Below are 21,116 nucleotides of genomic sequence, written 5' to 3' on the forward strand. Positions count from 1 at the left end.
TGAACCCATACCAGTTTGATATTTTTTGGGGAAAACTCTATGCAATTGTTTTTCATTCTCGCTGTAGAATGTTTTACAGCAAAAGTGACATTTGCAAACAAAAAAACAGCAGACTCCTCCAAAGGTCCCACAAGGAAATGTCTTTTGCCTGCAATTTTAGACACTTTTTTCCTTTGTAAATGTTATTTCTTCACTTTTTGTACATCACAAAGATGTGCCCCTTCACTCGGCAGGATTTGGATACACCCAGGCATGTTATTTAACAGAATGTTTCACTTCAAACATTTAAAAAAACACATTGGTTCACCTGGTTGAATTTAATATATATATATATATTTTTGCATTGTTAAATGTTCACCAGGATGGTGCCACATCCCCTCTCCAACCCCCCCCCCCATTTTATTTTTGATACTCTCTTGCCTATTTGAATCAGCGTTCATATCAAACTCGGGGCAATTTAGCTTATCTCAACTTAATTCCCTTTAAATCGAATACAGACAAACAATTCAAATTATTTCCAACAGGCCAACAATGGCAGCTTCTGTATTGCCCTCTTAACAGTGCCATAAAAATAGATTTTGGTCTCTGTCTGTTGCTTAACTTTGTACACTACGATGGGTCTTTTTTTTTATCAGCTTGGTGGTAGTTCTTTTTTAGTAAAAAAGGAGGAGTGAAGTCTAAAATGCATTAATCACAGTTTTCTTGATGACTGGAGCCAGACCATTATACAGTGAATTCTGGTCAGTTGGTATGGACACTGTAGTTTCTACTTTACCTTGGCACAGTTTCCTAAATGAGTGCCATTGTATGTTTGTGCCAGACCTTTCAATACTACCAGGAGTATTTTAATGCAGAACCGAGAATTATAATTTAGGACTAGGGATGAGCTCAAGGTTCCGTCTAAACACAAGTTTGGCATTTGTCCAAATGTTGAACTTTAAACTTGTTCAGTAGTAGTCGAACGTCAAGTAAAGCAGCTGCATTTCTACTGCTACTATATACTGTACAGTGCCTTGAAAAAGTATTCATACACATTGAATTTTTACAAATTTTGTCATGTTACAACCAAAAAACCTAAATGTATTTTGGTTGTAACTGGTTTTCAAAATTGGTAAATGGTTTTCAAAATTGTTTACAAATAAATATCTGAAAAGTGTGCCATGTATTCAGCCCCCTTTACTCTGATATCCTTTCACCTAACTAAAATCTAGTGGAACCAATTGCCTTAAGAAATCACCTAATTAGTAAATATAGTCCAACTGTGTGTCATTGAATCTAAGTATACAGTAAATACAGCTGTTCTGTGAAGCTCTCAGAGGTTTGTTAGAGAACCTTAGTGAACAAACAAGATCACGAAGGCCAAGGAACACACCAAACAGGTCAGGGATACTGTTGTGGAGAAGTTTAAAGCAGGGTTAGGTTATAAAAAAAATATCACAAGCTTTGAACATCTCATGGAGGACTGTTCAATCCATTGTACGAAAATAAAAAGAGAAAACGAACACTGCACATTACCCTGAACACACCATCCCCACCGTGAAACATGGTGGTGGCAACATAATTTTCTGGGGATGCTTTTCTTCAGCAAGCACAGGGAAGCTGGTCAGAGTTCATTGGAAAATGGATGGAACTGAAAACAGGGCAATCTTAAAAGAAAACCTGTTAGAGTCTGCAAAAGACTTGGGACTACAGCGGAGGTTCACCTTCCATCAGGACAACGACCCTAAACATACAGCCAGAGCTGCAATGGAATAGTTTAGATCAGGGGTCTCAAACTGGCGGCCCTCCAGCTGTTGCAAAACTACAAGTCCCATCATATCTCTGCCTGTGGGAGTCATGCTTGTAACCGTCAGCCTTGCAATGCATCATGGGACTTGTCATTTCTCAACAGCTGGAGAGCTGTTTGAGGCCCATGGTTTAGATCAATATTTATGTGTTGGAATGGCCCCGTCAAAGACCAGACCTAAATCCAATAAAGATTATGTGGCAAGACTTGAAAATTGCTGTTCACAGATGCTCTCCATCCAATCTGACAGAGCTTGAGCTATTGTGCAAAGAATAATTGATAAAAATGTCACTCTTTAGATGTGCAAAGCTGGTAGAGACATATGCAAAAAGACTTGCAGCTGTAATTGCAGTGAAAGGGGGTTCTACAAAGTATTGACTCAGGAGGGCTGAATACAAATGCACGCCACACTTTTTACATATTTATTTGTAAACAATTTTGAAAAAATAAATACATTTTTCTTCCACTTCACAATTTTCTTCCACTTCACAATTAAATGCCACTTTGTGTTGATCTATCACATAAAATCCCATAAGTTCCTCCAAGGGGTGTGAATACTTTTTCAAGGCGCTGTATGACAGCTTCCTATCTGTCAATGTCAATCTGTCAAAGTTGTTTAGCAAGCAGTGGGTGCATTAGCACCACATGATTTCAACTGGTCCCATTAATCTACTGGCTGGAAATCCCAGCCATATATAAAAAGGGGTGGGGATAGCATGACATCACTGACCAAATATGCCAACATAATAATATTTAGGCAATGATATTGACCAAATATGAGCATGGCAATATTTTCTCTATAACATCTCCCAGTAGACATCCACCCTTTGTTTACTTTTTAGGGGACTCTGGAGATGTCAAGTCAGTGTTGGGCATCATGCAGCTTTCATTGCAATTGATGCAGATCTGTATCACCGGGTGACGTGATTGATGATAAATGTGTATTGTGAAACATTTGTTTTTAAATAAAGAAGATGCTTAAGGGTTGATTTACTAAAGGCAAATAGACTGTGCAATTTGCAAAGTGCAACTGTGCTACGCAAGTGCAGTTGCTCCAGAGCTTGATAAATGAGCAAAAGCTCTGCTGACTTCAGGGGCGGACTGAACATTCGGGCACTCGAGCACTGCCCGAGGACCCTAATGCCACTAGGGGGCCCCATCAGGGTTGCCAGACTCAGTAAAACCAGGGACAGTATGTAAAAACCTGTGTTTTTTTTTTACATCTGTCCCTGAAATGTCCCTTAGCGACATTCTTTTGGTCCAAAAATTACAAGATTATAGCTGCCCCTACCTTTCCAGTACCTTCTCAGTGTGTGTATGTGTGTACTGTGTGTCTGTATGTGTATTCTGTAGGGATGAGCCGAACACCCCCCTGTTCGGTTCACACCAGAACCTGCGAACACACCAAATGTTCGTGTGAACTTTAGAACCCCGTTAAAGTCTATGGGACTCGAACATTTGAAATCTAAAGTGCTAATTTTAAAGGCTAATATGCAAGTTATTGTCCTAAAAAGTGTTTGGGGACCTGGGTCCTGCCCAAGGGGATATGTATTAATGCAAAAAAAAGGCAGCATCGCCCGTCTCCTCTCTCCGCTGGACACAGCCCAGCGAATGACGTGGCTGAAGCTGTGACATTTCTTTTATTGGTGAGGCGGGGCCACCCGTCACGTGACCCCCCCCCATGTGCGGGGTCACGTGATGGGTGGCCCCGCCTCACCAATAAAATAAATGTCACAGCTTCAGCCACGTCATTCGCTGGGCTGTGTCCGGTGGAGAGAGGAGGCGGGCGATGCTGCGCCCTGGATCCCGGATGATCTTCTCATCGCTGGACCAGAGAGGAGATCACCCGTCGCTGGATACCGACAACGTTGGAGCAGGGAGCCAGGACAAAGTGGATTACCACCGCTGGATTATTATTTTTTTTTTAATAAAGGACTTTTTTCTACGGTGTGTTTTTTTACAACTATTTACACTTCCTTCATGAAATGGTAGGGGTACAATGTACCCCATTACCAATTCACATAGGGGGGGCCAGGATCTGGGGGTCCCCTTTGTTCTGATAAGCCCCCCGCCCGCAGACCCCCACAACCACCGGCCAGGGTTGTGGGGATGAGGCACTTGTCCCCATCAACATGGGGACATCCTCCCCATGTTGAGGGCATATGGCCTGGTATGGTTCAGGAGAGAGGGGGCCGCACTCTGTCCCCCCCTCTTTTCTGCTGCTGGCCAGGTTAACGTACTCGGATAAGGGGTCTGGTGTGGATTTTTGGGGGAACTCCACGCCATTTTTTTTTTAAATTTGGGGTGGAGTTCCCCTTAAAATCCACACCAGACCTGAAGGATCTGGAATGGATATTTGGGGGAACCCCACGTAATTGTTTTTAAAATTGACGGCGGGGTTCCCCTTAATATCCATACCAGACCTGAAGGGCCTGGTAGTTGAATTTGGGGAGACCCCCACACTTTTTTTTTTATGAATAAATTCTCTCTGAACTGCCGGGAGCCGACAATTCATTATAGCCGTGAGTCCGGTTTTAAATGACTTTTTTCTTTCAGAAATTACACTTTTTTATTATTTCACTTTAAGCATTATTAAATTCACTGCTTTTTTTTGCATTGATACATGTCCCCTGGGGCAGGACCCAGGTCCCCAAACACTTTTTAGGACAATAAATTGCATATTAGCCTTTAAAATTAGCACTTTAGATTTCTCCCATAGACTTTAACAGGGCTTTTCGAATTTGCCGCGAACACCCCAAATTGTTCGTTGTTCGCCGAACAGGCGAACAGGCAATGTTCGAGTCGAACATGAGTTCGTCTCAAACTCGAAGCTCATCCCTAGTATTTTGTGTGTATGTATACTGTGGGCCAGATTCACATAGAGATACGACGGTGTATCTCCTGATACACCGTCGTATCTCTGAGTTTCGTCGGTCGTATCTATGCGACTGATTCATAGAATCAGTTACGCATAGATATGCCTAAGATCCGACAGGTGTAACTGTGTTACACCGTCAGATCTTAGGCTGCAATTCCAGGCCGGCCGCTAGGTGGCGTTTCGGTTTATTTACACAACAAATATGCAAATGAGGAGATACGCCGATTCAGAAACGAACGACTGCCCGGCGCTTTTTTTTTACGTTGTTTGCGTTCGGCTTTTTCCGGCGGATAGTTGCCCCTGGCTCTATGAGGTGCGGCCAATGTTAAGTATGGCCGTCGTTCCCGCGTCGCGATTTAAAATGTTTACGTCGTTTGCGTAACTCGTCTGTGAATGGGGCTGGACGCCATTTACGTTCACGCCGAAACCAATGATGTCCTTGCGACATCATTTAGCGCAATGCACGCTGGGTAAATTTGCGGACGGCGCATGCGCTATTCGATCGGCGCAGGAACGCGCCTGATTTGAATAGTACACTCCCCCTAGCCGCGGAATTTGAATTTCACGGGGGATTTACGATACGCCGCCGCAAGTTTTGAGGTAAGTGCTTTGTGAATTACCCACTTGCCTCAAAAACTTGCGGCGGCGGATCTTAAATCAGATAGGTTACGCGGATCTAAAGATCCGCTAACCTATGTGAATCTGGCCCTGTGTGTGTATCTAGTGTGTCTGTGTGTGTATACTGTGTATGTATACGGTATGTGTGTGTGTATACAGTACTGTGTGGCCCCATAATCTCCTATTGCCTGTGGGCCCCATAATCTCATATTGCCCGAGGGCCCCATGAGTTGTCAGTCCGCCCCTGGCTGACTTCCATCATCCAATCATGTGCAAGCAAAAATGCTGTTTTTTTTTAGTTTCCCTTCCATATGATTGGGTACTCTTTGCAAAGTGAAGCTTTACCTCATTTACTAAGCTGTGGAGCAACTGCACTTCCAAAGTGCACAGTCTATTTGCCTTTGACCCTAACTGTCATTGTAGCATGATAGTGTCATAATAAAACAATAGTTGCATCTAGGTGTAGGCTTTAGTCCCCGAGACAGACTCAGGCTAACTGGTAACAATAATTTAAGAAAGCCAGGCATAGAAATATTTTGCTTAAATCAACTTTATTACAGGAAATTCGGAAAAGTACATTGGTATGCATAGCAAAATTACAGAATTTATTTGATAAGATGCAGCTGTGATAAAACAAAAAACCCACACACAAGAAACACAGCCACACACATGCAGAGAATGCTGAAGTATTATAGACAGAAGAAGAGATTAATGATAACTGAGTGTGTTTCAGAGCCCAGGTCAGGGTGTCTGGACTCAGTACAGTGCAATTAATGGGAACAGAACATCTTGGATATCTAATTAGTAGATTTGGCTTTGCTCTCTTCCATCTAACAGTGATGTCCGTGTTTTCCCTTGGAAAGGCTGCCGGAGCTGAATCCTCCGCCGATGTGGTGGTGCTGGCTGCTAGCACTGTGTCCTGAACTGCTGCTGACCACAGCTGAAAAAAAACAAGCCAATGTTAAAGTTAAAGTATACTAGATAAAAATATAGAATCTTTGAAGTGGGAAAAAATTAAAGGGGGGCTCATCTGTTTTGTGGTTGCTTCTAGCATTTTTTTTTTAAAACATTTATTTAAATGCTTCCCTGAGTCCCCTGAGGACTGGAAAAAATTCAACTCTTCCTTATCAGAATACCATCTGAATGGTACGGCCTTTAAGCCTTCAGTTTGCCTTTAATATTATCCTATGGGGGTTGATTTACTAAAACTGGAGAGTGTAAAATCTGGTGCAGCTGTGCCTGGTAGCCAATCAACTTCTAACTTTCGCTTGTTCAATTAATCTTTCACAAAAAAACAGAAGCTGATTGGTTTCTGAGCAGAGCTGCACCACATTTAGCACTCTTTAGTTTTAGTTAATCAACCCCTATGTATTTATACTCTAAGAATCTATATGCATATCCATTGGTACATAGTTCTCACATAGGGTTGCCACCTTTTCTTCAAGCCAAACCTGAACACTTTAGCAGCCTGGGACACCTTTGGGTGCCCCAGGGAGAGTATGTATGTGGTGTGCATAGCATGCTGCAGCAAACAGTGGGTGTAGCCAAATTGATATTGCTGATATCTGCCCCCTCCCAGTGATGCCAAACCTGCCCCCAGACAGATTCCCGTAGCGCCCAGGTGGCAACAGATTTGTGTATGACTATCTTGGTTACTTGGGGAGCCACAGCCCAGTCTGAATAATGTGTCCGGGTTTCAGCCCGTCTAAAACACGAACACATTATTGAAAATCCGAACTGTCCAGGTGAATCTCGGACAGGTGGCAACCCTACTCTCACAACCACTGCGGAGACCCAGGCAACAACAGCAAGATCAGTTATTAGACATGTATGCATGAAGCTGTGCGGGGGGGGGGGGCTTTGGCAGCTTATGATTGGCCCGGTAAAGTCACAGCTTCCTGGTGGGATGGCTCAGGTGGGTACATAGAAGCTGAACATGCTTGAGCTCATCACTACTTTGAAAAAGCCATTGTTTTTTTTTCTCCCAGAAGCTTTATGGATATTTGACCCCCGAAAATTACACTAAATTTCGGATTCAAATCTGGCCATTCAAACCTATGAAATTTAGTCAAAATTTAACATCATCAAAAGTTTAGGATCAACTATAACTTCTATTATTAATTTTACTTACAGATGCTAACAGATCCATGTCCTTCTCCAACCATCCTGCAAGATGCAAGAAAAATAGATATTATATTAACAGAGAACTAAAAGTCAGTATACAGATACATTATTTTATTTGTATATACTCTTGTACTTATAACAGATGAAGATCAATAAACATTTACAGTAAATGTGTAAAGGAGCTGGGGTATTGTTATTTTCCATTATTGTGACATCTATTGTCATTATCTTGCTAAAATAATATTTTACGTTAAACATTTGCACTTACTGATATCTATGTAGGCAGGCATAATACTGTTCATCAATATAAATACCACCCTATACAATATTTTACTTATTTTGGATTTCTTCTTAATATCTGAATAACAGATCTACTTTAATCCAATCAAGTAAACAGCAGTATTGTCTTATTGTTTTATGGATGTACTAAACAGAGTTTGTCAGACATCTATCAAGCAAATTAGGGACACAATAACATATCAAGCAATACTGTATACTGCAATCAGACTGCCTCTCATTTATCAACGTAACAGTTTTCCTGTGCACCTGGAATCCTGCATAGCAAATTGAGACTATGGTGCCCAGAACTGCAACAGTTATAGTTATAGGATCAGTGTTTGCTCCAAGGATTTTAAATGTATTTAACATTGACTGACTCACTACCTGCTGGAAGTCTGTTGTAAACAACTACTCTTTTGGTAAAAAGTACTTTCTATGGTGAGTTGTGAATGTTTTTACTGGAAGTCATGTCCACGTATTCCTTATCTTGGCTTCATATGGAAAATACTGCCTCTGAACCTTATTACTCTTACTGTATTTAAAAGTTTCAACCATGTTTCCACATTGCCTTCTTCCCTCCAGACTGAACATATTAGGTTATGTAGTCTCTCCTGATATTTTTTATTGCTCAGACCTTTCACCATTTTTCTTACGCTTGTCTCTGGACTTGTCCTCTCTAATTATTTTGTGCTATGTACTTTATTTATTACATATTTTGATAGAATAATGGTGTCCTTGGGCATCAATGATAATGTGTGCACTAACCTGCCCTCTTCTCCTTCCAGAAGTTTCCTGTAGGTGGCGATCTCAATATCCAGAGCCAGTTTGACATTCATCAGTTCCTGATATTCTCTCAGTTGGCGAGCCATGTCCTGCTTGGCCTTCTGTAAAGCAGCTTCTAGCTCAGCCAGCTTATGCTTCGCGTCTTTCACTGCAGCCTCACCGCGCCCCTCAGCTTCTGCTATGGCAGATTCCAGCTTGGCACGCTGGATGACAAAAACACATGATACATAGCATAGTTAATATTCACTCAAATGTGTTCTCTTTGTATACCCAATCATGTGCTAAAAAATAAATAACAGTATTTTTGCTTGCACATGGTACAGCATTATCTTATTTACTAAGCCAAGGGAATTGTAAACACATTCAGTTGAATGTACTAAAGCATGATGCTAGGTAAAGTGCAGTGATGGTAGCTGTAATAACCCTGTACCAAACCTGTACATAGGATATTGTGGTTTTTAGATTATCTTGCTTATGAAGAAAGCTAAAAAATGGAGACAATTCCCTGTGCTTGACCCACTGGATCTGACCCAGAGGCGATTCAGTTTGCATGAGTTGCGCTATACAAGTCATTCATTCATTCATTCAGTCACCAATTTTGTCGGACTTTAGAGTCCGACCAAATGGCTTTTCAAGAAATGAGTCTCAGGAAAGGTTAATGTAATTCTCATTTTGCAGGCATGTTTTACATATAAGTGGCCCTGTAATATAGGGCAAACAAAAAATTTAATTTTGGCCTTCGACAGGGGTGCATAGTATTTCTTGAAGGTGCACATGCTCTGTACATAATATATAGCACATTCTATGTGATTAAAAGCTATTTCATATGTCTTGTTTCCTCAATATAATTACTTAATCACTGCTGCCCAGTAAACTAACTATAACATAAATGATGTGTGAAGATATTAGATATGCATATATTATATTTGGTTCAGCGTATGACCGTATGTTTATACATTGACTGATGTCATGTCAAAGTTTAGTATATACCTCCTCCTACAGGATCAAACAGAAAATTGCAGGGAGCTTTTAACCCTAGCTTTACAAAATAACCTAAATAGTATTATACTGTAGCTTTTTGACAACTATGTACGTTTTTCTGATTAGATATGTTTAATCAAATTGTACATTATATCCATAAATGAGAAAATACAATTCAAAGAACATGAAAAAGTTATATATAGCAATATTGATTAAATAACCTATTCATTCATTTTAAATAATAGGCGTTTATCGAAGTCAGGGAAAAAAAAGTACATTGACAGTTTATGATGGCAGGTAACTCCTTCCTAACCCCCTCAATGAGCACATTATGTATTTCTATGGACTAATTATTATAACATTTTCTAGCAATGGCTCCTAATCGAGACATTCAATTATTTTCCCATGATCTTATATTAGCTAGTAAATCTATCCAAAACCCAATCACAAAAATCTCAAGCAACCTTTAATCCTGTTTATACAATCTTTAAAGGTTGTTTCTTTTTTAAATCTGCAGTTTTTCCTAAGATGGATATAATCCCAGCTATTTATTTTATGTCTAAATGATAGGACATGCAACCAACCATTCATTTATACAGGAAGTGCAGTCAGCAAAAGGTAATCAATACCTTTTCTAATTAATTCACTTTGGGTCATGTGACTTTTTTCCCTTCTTACTTCAGCATGGCCCTGGTTGGGGTCGGGGACATGTCCTAGTAGCAATGCTTCAGATACTTGACTGACAGCAGGATACATGTCCTCATGAGAGATCTCTGGCCTGCAGAGAGGGGAAAGCTGAAGCGCTGTTACCAAGACATGTGACCCATTCTGGCCTAGCCGCAACCCGGGCTGTAAAATGTGTTGTTATTGAAAATGTAAAATAATCCCTGCTGATTCTGCAATGACAATGAAGGTCCTTGTTCTGCCACTTCCTATTATTGGGGTGACAACTGTCTTCCAGTTGTGCTCTTGCACTGTCACTGGCACCCCAGATGGAGACTACAAGTGGCCATGCTGACACACAGGGGTTTATTTACTAAAGCTGGAGAGTGCAACACCTGGTGCAGCTCTGCATAGAAACCAATCAGCTTACAGGTTTTATTGTCAAAGCTTAAAGGGGTTGTAAAGGTTTGTTTTTTATTTTCTAAATAGATTCCTTTAAGCTAGTGCATTGTTGGTTCACTTACCTTTTCCTTTGATTTCCCTTCTAAATGTTTTTTTTCTTTGTCTGAATTTCTCACTTCCTGTTTCTCCTCAGTAAGCTTGCCCCCATCATCCATGGGGGTTAGTCAGCCACAACAGCTTACTGAGGAGGAACAGGAAGTGAGAAATTCAGACAAAGAAAACAAAGAAAAATAACATTTAGAAGGGAAATCGAAGGAAAGGTTGAGGCCTCGTACATAAGATCGAGGAACTCGACGGGCGAAACACATCGTTTTGCTCGTCGAGTTCCTTGTTAGGCTGTCAAGGAATTCGACAAGCCAATTTTCTCCATTCCCGTCTAGGAAATAGAGAACATGCTCTCTTTTTGGCTCGTCGAGTTTCTCGACAGTTTCCTTGACGAAAATGTACACACGACCGGTTTCCTTGGCAAAAAAATATCTCCCAGCAAGTTTCTTGCTGGTTTTTGCCGAGAAACTCGGTCGTGTGTACGAGGCTTGAGTGAACCAACAATGCACTAGCTTAAAAGAACCTATTTTGAAAATAAAAAATGAACCTTTACAACCCCTTTAATTGAGGAAGCTGAATTTTGAAGCTGATTGGCTACCATGTACAGATTCTGAGTGCACCAGTTTTAGTAAATCCACCCCACACTGTTGGCATGCTTTAGTGTTATTACATGTAAGAAGCCAGTCAGTGTGTAGCTGACTCTGCAGTAAGGACATGTAGACAGGTAGTGTATCACAGCAGTATTAAAAAGTTTTATCAACCTATTTTATTCATTTTTAAACAACAACTCCAGAAAAATATAAACTGGATGAGTGAGCTACTCCTGCCCAGTATGCAATGCCTCTTTTCTAAAGTTTTAAGACACTCATTGTGACTTACTATGAGTTCTGTGTAATCAACTGCAGTCAGACTCCAAAGAGCACCTCACAGGGGCACTGGGAGTGTATGCCCTGAAGCCTAACCTGTGTACTTTGCTCTCTGATTTCTGTGTCACCAATCACATTCAAACTGCCAAGAAAGGCTTTAATCCTATTAGTGACACAGAGAGATACCACTGTAACTTTCTGTATGTGAGAAGCAGCAATGGATCTGTAATTCAGTGTGCTTAGGAACAGCTCCTCGGTATATCATAATGGGAATACAGACAACATAAAGAGGAGTATAGTGACGCACTACTGATAATGCCTAGATGAAAGATTGAAGATGTGAACAGATAGTCTGAGCTCTCTGTATGTTGCCCATGGTTTTATTTTCCATTTTGACTGGAGTGTATCCTTAAACCATGTAAGAGAAAAGTATTGGGATTAGAACCTAAACTGTAATTATAATGAAGACTGCAGACAGACATGTATTCCCTCAAATAAGACAATTACATTGGCACATTTTTCACATATCATAGTGAAGTCTCACGATGAGTGTGAATTGAAACAAAGGTGTATGCTTGACAAGGTAAATCAATGTAACTTTGTGAGTAATGTCAAATCATGACTTTTTACAAGCTCTCCCATGCCTCACCTAGCATCTGAACCTGTTCCACCTCTTCTCTGTTATTGTGCTCATTATCTCTAATAAAAGGGGATATCAAAGAGCTTTCCATATCTGATGCTTCAGCCTTTCATATTAAAGAAAACCTGTATCAACTGGGCTTATGCTAGATTTGGAACATTACATTTTCAATCATTATAATTATCTAGATTACCTATGAAAGGTTTATATTTACTCCTGATAACCACTATAAAATTGCTATGAAAGTAAATAGGACTCTCTCTATCATGAGGAAAAATGTATTTTGAGATGGAGATTAAGGTAGGGAACCCCTTAATGCCTTTGCTAAATACAGATTTGCATCCTTGCTTGCACTGATATTGATAACACGTTACCTACACATTTATAATCATTTAAGATTGAATAATCTGACTCTAACATAAGCTCAACTAATTAGATTAAGCTATTAAATTGAGCTGGCAAGAACTTCTGAAAAACATTACAAAATGATGAAGTTGTAAAACAGGCAACTCCCTCTGAATAAAAGAATGACAGATTACATAGTTAAAATCAAAGTTTTCTATGGTGAAATATACCAAAATGACAACCTTTCTTTATATATGTTAAAGAGATTTCTCTTACCAATCTACAGCTTCATTAAATTCTGCTTCGCTGCTTACTCATACTTACAAATAATTCTTCTGGACTTAATAATACAGTATCAATACTAAAGTCAGAACTTTACAAACAGACTTTTATAAACGTCTATTTTGATTACATTTCTATAGTATTATTTCTTCAAATAAATCATCCTGTCATTATACAATCATCTTTATGTACACTATCAATCTATTATGTACTTCCTAAAAATCTATCTAAAAACAATATTATTCAAGGTTAAACATACTCTTTAAATCATAAATTACCCATCTATATAATTAACAAATGTTTTAAAACAAACTACATGTGTTTTAGGTAATATTACCTGTGATTTGATACTCTCGATTTCACCCTTTAGTCTCTGGATCAGACGAGTGAGTTCAGTGATTTCATGCTTGGTGTTACGTAGATCGTCTCCATGTTTTCCTGCTGTCATACGTAACTCTTCATACTATGAAAGAGAATTTTGTGAAGTTAGGAAGGTACCAAAACAAAGAAAGCACTCAGATCTGCAGATTCTCAAGGATATTTCAGCATAAGATGTTCCTTCTGTTTTTAGGGAGTCCTAAATTATTTAGGACAATAAAAATACTTAATAACCTTAAAGAAGACCAGACAAAACAAATAATGATTTACTGTTAATAGCAGTTTGTTGAAGCTCATACTGCCTGTAATATGCAACACAATAATATAGCCCTTGGGTTTAGGCCACACACTAATGTCAAGATACCCCCACCTAGTGCTCTCTTTGTTCCTTTTTTCCTTTACAGTTCTGACTTGGACATAGGCACCAACTGGAAGAGATCATTGCCAAAGGTTATGAGGTAATTAATTACACAGCTTGGGGTGTACCTGGAACCCCACTATATGGGCAAATGTTTTGTACAAAACCAATATGAGCTTGTTTGCATTCCATTCCAAAATATGGAGATTTCTACACATCTCTCTCCCTCTTCTTCTGCCCCTTTGCATTTTAACAGCCTTAATTGTCCTCTTCTTCTAAGAAGAATTTTGTCTGAGAAAATTTGTTCCCATTTAGCAACAAAATTCTCAATTAGTGTCCCAATTAATTCCAAATGGGTTTAGTAGGGTCTTATGAAAGACACTCAACTGTTTCACATCAAACTTGTCAAACCATGTCTTGATGGACTTGGCTTTGCTTAAAAGGGCACAGCCATGGTGGAACAGAAAATAACCTTCCCCAAACTGTTGCTGCAAAGTTGAAAGGTAACAATTGTCTAAAATATCTTTTCATGCTGTAGCATTAACTGTGCCCTTAACTAAAAAAGTGATCTCTAATTAGGAGGGGTGTCCATACACTTTTGTCCATGATGGAGTAAAGCCTAGCACACACTATCAGGTTTTTTCATTCAACCCAGCAGGTTGAACAAAAAACAACTGACAGCTCAGGTCAGGGCTGCTGTACTAACGATCCAATGTTAGTACATCGATCTCCCCTGCTGAGCTATTGTGTTCTGACAGGGAGACGCCCCCCCCCCCCACCAGAACACTCCGGTCAGGGCTCCCAGCCATTGGCTGAGAGCGCTGAAAGCCAGTTGGCTGCTGGTTTTCCAGCATGCTCGGCTGACTTCTGTTGGACTGTCTGCCATACACACAGGCCAAATGTTGGCCGCTTTATATTGAACTGGCCGATGTCATCTGATATTCGGTGTGTGTGTACTAAGCTTAGGGGTGCTGGGGAAAAAACGTAAATGCCAGCTGTTCCAACAGTTTATAAGCAAACAAATAATAGTGTACAGAGATGGGGCAATTAACAACAAACAGCTTCCTAAAGAGACTTGATTATGACCTGTTGAAAAAGCATTTGAGGAGCTTAATAACTTTGCACTTTAGTTTTCAGATGCCATTTACTGTTAAGACAAATAATTGTAAGAAAAATGATTTCACCCATTAAGCGATGTATGTTGTAATTCACTTTAGTATTTGTGCTGCTTGAAGAGGCTCCAACGCCATTTTTTTATAAACCTTAATTACTATTACATATATCATTTGTATGCAACTCTAGGCTGTGCCAGAATGTAAGTGTTTAGCTAATGTATTACATCAGCATTTGTCAACCTGACAGTTGAAAAAATTGCTGTCTGTTCAAACAGTGGTGGAGGAAAATGCTGTGATTCACGGGATGTTACTGATGCCACTTTGATGACACAATCAGTCTGAAGAGATTATGGGAGAATGAGAAAAGTCATAGAAACAGCTATTAATCATGAATCCAATGAGTCATCATCAGATAAACCGATGGAGAAAATGACCAACAAATTGCAAAGTGTATGGCCATCACATGTGTTGTGTTGGGATGCCCTAATTACATGTGTATGTTGGAGTCGCACTTACCCTTGACTGGTACATTGCTTCAGCCTCAGATCTGCTTCTGTTGGCGATCTCCTCATACTGAGCTTTGACCTCAGCAATGATGCTATCCATGTCAAGATCTCTACTGTTGTCCATGGACACAATCACTGAAATATCTGAGATCTGAGCCTGGAGCTGAGCAATTTCCTAAAGAAAAACAAGGAGATGAAAAATATCATAAAGAAGTACTCTTCTGAGCTCTATTTTTCTTAACAATAAATTACTTTATTATATAACCCCAAAGTCTCAAACAGATTAAATCCCTTTGTGTTAGGAAAATGTTTACTGTGGATAGTCTTCTTTTTTTTTTGCAGTCATGTGGAAAAATAAATAAAATTAAAATTTTGTGTAACCACTCCTGTGGTTTATGTACTAAAGACAAAACGACTGTTCACTTGCAAGGGAATTTTCATTTAGCTTAGGTATGTGGTGAAAATTCACTTTGCAAAGAATACCCAATACCAAAAGTTAGCATAGCTTCACCACATTCACTAAGATAAGGGGAAATGTCCTTGCAATTTGCATAGTGAACAGCTTATTTGCCTCAGACTTGGCTATTATAATTACTGTGCATGGGTTACAAGCTAAATGGGCATTTAAAGTTTGGAAATATGATCGACCAAGTTACTGGGAATCATCTTTTATTATCAACAGAGCAGAACCAAATAAGTGTCTTTAATAAGGTTTTTTTAAAGCGGAGCTCCATCCAAAAGGGGAAGCTCTGCTTGTTTGCACCCCTCCCCCTGCATCTCCCCCCCTCCCTCCACTGCAACATTTGGCACTTTCTGGGGGAGGGGGAGCGGGTACCTGGTTTTGACAGGTACCCGCTCCCACTTCCGGGTAAGATCACTGTGGCAATCTCTGAGTATTTCCGGCCCCTTCTCCATCCCCTGCTTCCTTCTGGGACTTGTGTATGTGCAGTAGGAAAGGAAGGCTGCACTGCCAGTTTTCCATAGTTAAGATACCTGCACCTGAAGCTGATTGAAGAATCGGCTTGGGGTACTGACATCGCTGGATCCCTGGACAGGTAAATGTCCCCTGATGAAGTCACGTGGTGTGACGAATACGCGTCGGGAAACACAGAGTACACAGTAGGAGCAGCATCTGACGGACGGTGGACGAGCGCGGCGTTCGTTGCTACGGGACCGCCCTGAGACTGCCCCATGTGAGTCTTTTACTTTTTTGTTTTATTAAATTCATTTGCTGCCTGGTTCATGCGATGTGCCCCCCCTCTCTTCTTCCATCCCCGCCCATACATCTCATCATGAGCGGACGGCTCATATGCTGTTAAAGAGAAACTGACAGCTGGAAGAAGATTGGGATACGAGCTCGGCGCTCGTGGAGATAGGCACACGCTCCTCATACACTTTTGTAAGTAGTGTAAGTGGACAATCAGCCACTACTTATTTTGGGCACTATGTCTACTCATTGCCTGTAAGAAGACAAAGTTACAACTTTCACACCATTATCTTTATACATATGCACCACGATCGAGATAAGCAGAGATCCAGTTAACATCCTGCTGGTACAGTGATTGTCTCAGGGTTTGTATGTGAGCAGAGAGGTAAGCCTTCTGATTCACTATTGGTGAAGGGTACACGTTGTGTGAACCTACCCAAGCACGCACCTCCATTCACCTGAGTGTGATATATAATTTATATTTTTTTCACATATATTTTTTTCACTTATCTATCTATTAGTCACTTTACTTGTTTGTTGGACTGTACTAGATAACTGTCCACAAGACTTCTTCCTTTTTTTCAAGTTTTACCAAATCGGATATTTGTTTATTTCTATTAATTGCTTGGGAAGTTTTTTGTTTGAACTGTTCACGTATCATTGATAATTTGAAGATTCCCTATACGTGTTTTAGATACACTGTTTAGGCTAGACCACACTTATTTCACGTCTTATTGTGGGTTACCCCCACTGTGTCAATATATTTATTATCTCACGGCCCACTGTCCACGGATTTTTTGTCACTTCACTTACCTCCTTTTTTATTTTTATATCCCCCTTATAGTTCAGTTTTTGTACAGCGCAGACACTTCCACATCTACATAGTATAAATGTCCTTACATTAAAAGTCAGCAGCCACAGTATTTGTTTATATATATTTATATAATATATATATATATATATATATATATATATATATATATATATATATATATATATATATATATATATATATATATATATATATATATATATAAAATATATATACCATTGCTTTACTGTTCCCAGACAAATACAATTTTAAGAATCTTATAAAGTTAAGCACAGGCTCATGACCTGATTCAATGTTGGGTCTAACTACAGGAGAACAAAAATTTACCGCATCAAAGAGTGTACGCAGGAAGTTGATCTCATCAGTGAGAGAGTCCACCTTAGATTGCAGTTCTGCCTTGTTGATGAAAGCGGCATCAACATCCTACAAGGTAAATAATACTAATGGTTAAAATCTTTTTTGCTTTTTATGGTAGTATAATATTTAAATCTTGTCTGTACATACCCTCTTAAGCCCAACAAACTCATTTTCTGCAGCTGTGCGCCTGTTGATTTCTTCTTCATACCTGTTAAATTAGATACAATAAGTATTTTGTACAACACTGTTTTCACTATTAGGCAAAAATGCATTGATATTACACAACAAACATGATAGGATGCAATTCCTAGAATTTCCAGGCTAGGAACATGTTTGGTATACAAAGCACACCGACAATCTTTTTTTTTATTAACCAGACAATGCTTTTTAGCCTGTAAATGTATGCCAGCAGATGTTAAGAAATTGATCAAGAATATTTATTTATTGACCTCAAGGCCAAACGCTGCAATGGGGTAAGAGTTTGCAGTTTGATCTAATCAGTGCTAATTAAAACAAAGAAGCACATGAGAAGCAAACCAACCCTTCAGGACCCACTAACAGGCCAGATTTTAAGTATTACCTTGGGGAGATTTTGATTAGAATACTGCAATCACTGAGCACCAAATTATATCATCGGTATGTATTTCAGTTATCTTGCAAACCTTGCCTTTTAGTGGGTCCTGAGGAGGACAGGAGTTGAGAACCACTGCCTTAGACCATTTCAAATATAGCAAATATTCTTGCTATGCTTTATAGCCAGGGCCAGATTCCTTCCATAGCTAACAAAGCAGGCCATGGTTTACACCCAAACTAAACTGCTAGCAGAATAAGTCAATGGTTTGAACTACTAATGCTAAGCAAACTTTCAGCTTCCCTGCTCCTAGCCTTAGCGTACAGTGTATGGTTCAGATATCTGATCCTGTTAATCTGATACTGAGGCTAGCCAGCCAATGGGGGTGCCATAGCACAGACTTAAAACAGTTGGCCTTCAGTTGAAGAAAGTATAAACCCAGCCCTGTTTATAGTCAATCATGACTATGTTTGCCTGTAATTTATCAAATAAATAGGTACATGTATTATCATAATGTCAATCCCAGGCTTCTTACTTCCTCTTGAATTCCTCAACTGCATCTTCCATGTTTCTTCTTTCTGACTCCAGGCTAGCTCTCTCGCTTCCTAGATGCTCCAGCTGTTTCCTAAGGTTATTGATGTAAGCTTCAAACAGGGGTTCAATGTGGCTCTTGGCAGGTTTCTTCTCTTGCAAAAGTGCCCACTTGGTCTCCAGCATCTTATTCTGTTGCTCTAAGAATCGTACCTGCCATAGATGGAAATCAGTAATTAATCATTTGCTATGTGCACAAGCAAGCTGGTTCTACTTAGGATAGGATTCATGAACATGTCTTTTTGCAATAATTTAGGCACAGATTATGTAATAATTTAGGGTTTTCCTTGAAACCTAAAACATCACTATTTCAAGTTCGAATTTTATATATATATATATATATATATATATATATATATATATATATATATATATATATATATATATATATATATATTCGATTTCTAAAGGATGGGAATGGTCGTCAGGATTTTTGATTTGTGTCCATTTGGGGAGATTTTCTTTTTTTTTAAGTAAATCATTTTAAAGAGAGGGGAAATCCCCTTGTTTGTCTCCAGAATAGGTGTACCCATTGGAGAATTTCCCCTGTATTCCTGTTCCATTAGTCACCAGGGCATATAGAAGGGGCATCTCTCCTCAGCAGGTATGTAATCAGCAATACATATCTGAGAGGGGTTTAACACTTCTCATATCTATCCAATTTTTCTCTTGGTAACAAGGAATATAGGAATTTTAATGCTATTAATATTTTATCAGTGTAAATACATGCATTTTTAGAGAACAACAGCATGAATCCCTGTTACCTTTTGTATTAACATTGAATAACCGTCATCCAGTTTACAGGGTAGAGAAAAACCTGGAGAATACAGTCTAAAAATACTCTAGGAATTAGAGATGCCACTGTGGCATTAAATTATTTTTAATTGCTCTAAATTAATGCTAACTGATATATTGCCTATTGATGCACAGAAAAAAAAATGCACAATCATACAGCCAGTAAAGCTGATACTATGTCAGTCACACATTAAGTAGTAAGGTGAGAATAAGAATTGTAGTCTTTGAGCCTATGAGATGGTTGATCTAAAACTATTGATTATAATGTGTGGTGGAGATATATTTTATATTCTGATGTATTTCAGGTTAGCATCTAATTACTCACACTCAAACAAACAAGAGCCAAGAGCTGGATATATAAAATAGCAATATTTGACCTACTGTCAATTCAATCAGTTTGCAGATCCTTTAGCTTTGCAGTGAAGGTAATCCTCTTTACATGACATTTGGCTGATCCTGGTGTACTACATACAATACATATCTTACCTTATCTATGAAAGAAGCAAACTTGTTGTTCAGTCCTTTAATTTGGTCTTTTTCGTCAATTCTGACTTTCTGGATGTTGGGATCAATTTCCAAATTGAGAGGGGCCAGGAGACTTTGGTTAACGGTAACTGGTGTGATACCAGCAGAGCAAAATGATCCACTAAATCCATAGCTAGCAGAGCTTAGTCCATGTCCAATTCCAGCAAAACTATATCCATGCCCAGCCTTCAGTCCAGATGACAACTTATGCCCACCGGACACAACACTGTAGACACTTTTGCTGCTATATGAAGGAACTACCTTGTGGCCAACGGAGACTTTCTTGCTGAGAGAGCCAATGCTGTGCTTGCTCATAGCTGGTAAGCAGGCTGAGGAAGAGGTGAAGTTTCTGTGTCCGTGGCTGCCATGTCCGGAGTGGTGAGACATCTTTGAAGAGCTGATTGGGATGTGAGATCCTAAGAGTACAGAAGAAGCTTCAAGTTGGTCCCTTTGAATGCAGTGCTGAAAATCTCCCATTTTATATAGTCACTACATATGGGCCTGGTTACTTTAATGTGCACTAAGACCCTGTAATTGCAACTTGTGAGCTTCAAATTTGGCATTTTTACATTCCCATCATCTTGATTTAATGAAATTTAATAGAACAGTTAAATAAAACACACCTAGAATATTCGTAAAGATGAAAAGCCCTTAATGCTGATGACTTTTCTCTGTAATAGAGCACACCTCATTTTCTGCACATGAGTGTCATTACTTAAATTGGGGTCAGCTTGTAAAGCGCTTTTATGGGTCTCTAGTTCTTAGTTTGTCACACAGTGTCACATTAACACTGGTTTACTTCTCTTTCCTGGTTGCCTTCTTTATTTTATATCTTCATAAAATGTCTGGTGAGAGAAACAAAGTATTAATGTCAAACTAATTAGGCACTTTTTATGAAGTTCTCAAATTAGTATTAAGTTCTTGTCTCTAAATTTCTTTTTATTTCTAACTTGCAGAGGCATGTTTATTGCATCACAAATTAATTTAAATACAGATAAAATCGGGTTTACAAAATTATACATTTTTCAGATAAAATCATTAGATAACATTTACTTTCTCTTACCCGAGACACATCTCCATGGGGTCACTGTTCTATTTCCTCGCAGGTGGACCCCAACTTTTAAACATT

The 21,116-nt window shown here is 39.3% G+C and overlaps 1 protein-coding gene across 1 annotated transcript; it reads right to left on the minus strand.

The window, feature by feature from the left end:
* Window positions 1–5,814: 5,814 nt before the first annotated feature.
* On the minus strand, window positions 5,815–20,461 carry LOC120929288 (keratin, type II cytoskeletal cochleal-like). The gene is made up of 9 exons (XM_040340615.1): window positions 19,949–20,461; window positions 18,612–18,820; window positions 17,653–17,713; window positions 17,476–17,571; window positions 15,120–15,284; window positions 13,090–13,215; window positions 8,451–8,671; window positions 7,414–7,448; window positions 5,815–6,222 (listed from the first exon to the last, which is right to left on the minus strand). Exons 1-9 carry the CDS (start codon window positions 20,372–20,374, stop codon window positions 6,113–6,115), a joined length of 1,449 nt encoding a protein of 482 aa, XP_040196549.1. The 5' UTR covers window positions 20,375–20,461; the 3' UTR covers window positions 5,815–6,112.
* Between the last annotated feature and the right edge of the window lie 655 nt (window positions 20,462–21,116).

Source organism: Rana temporaria, chromosome 2 (genome assembly GCF_905171775.1).
Source record: "Rana temporaria chromosome 2, aRanTem1.1, whole genome shotgun sequence".
NCBI classification, from domain to species: Eukaryota; Metazoa; Chordata; class Amphibia; order Anura; family Ranidae; genus Rana; species Rana temporaria.

Bases quoted from the DNA above. Each gene is read 5' to 3' on its own strand.
- LOC120929288 (XM_040340615.1), bottom strand. From the start codon at position 20,374: ATGTCTCACCACTCCGGACATGGCAGCCACGGACACAGAAACTTCACC. The intron at 17,714-18,611 runs GTAAGAAGCCTG...CTAATTTAACAG, and splicing joins GTTGAGGAATTCAAGAGGAA to GTATGAAGAAGAAATCAACA. The intron at 6,223-7,413 runs GTAAGTAAAATT...GTTTTTTTTCAG, and splicing joins ACATGGATCTGTTAGCATCT to CTGTGGTCAGCAGCAGTTCA.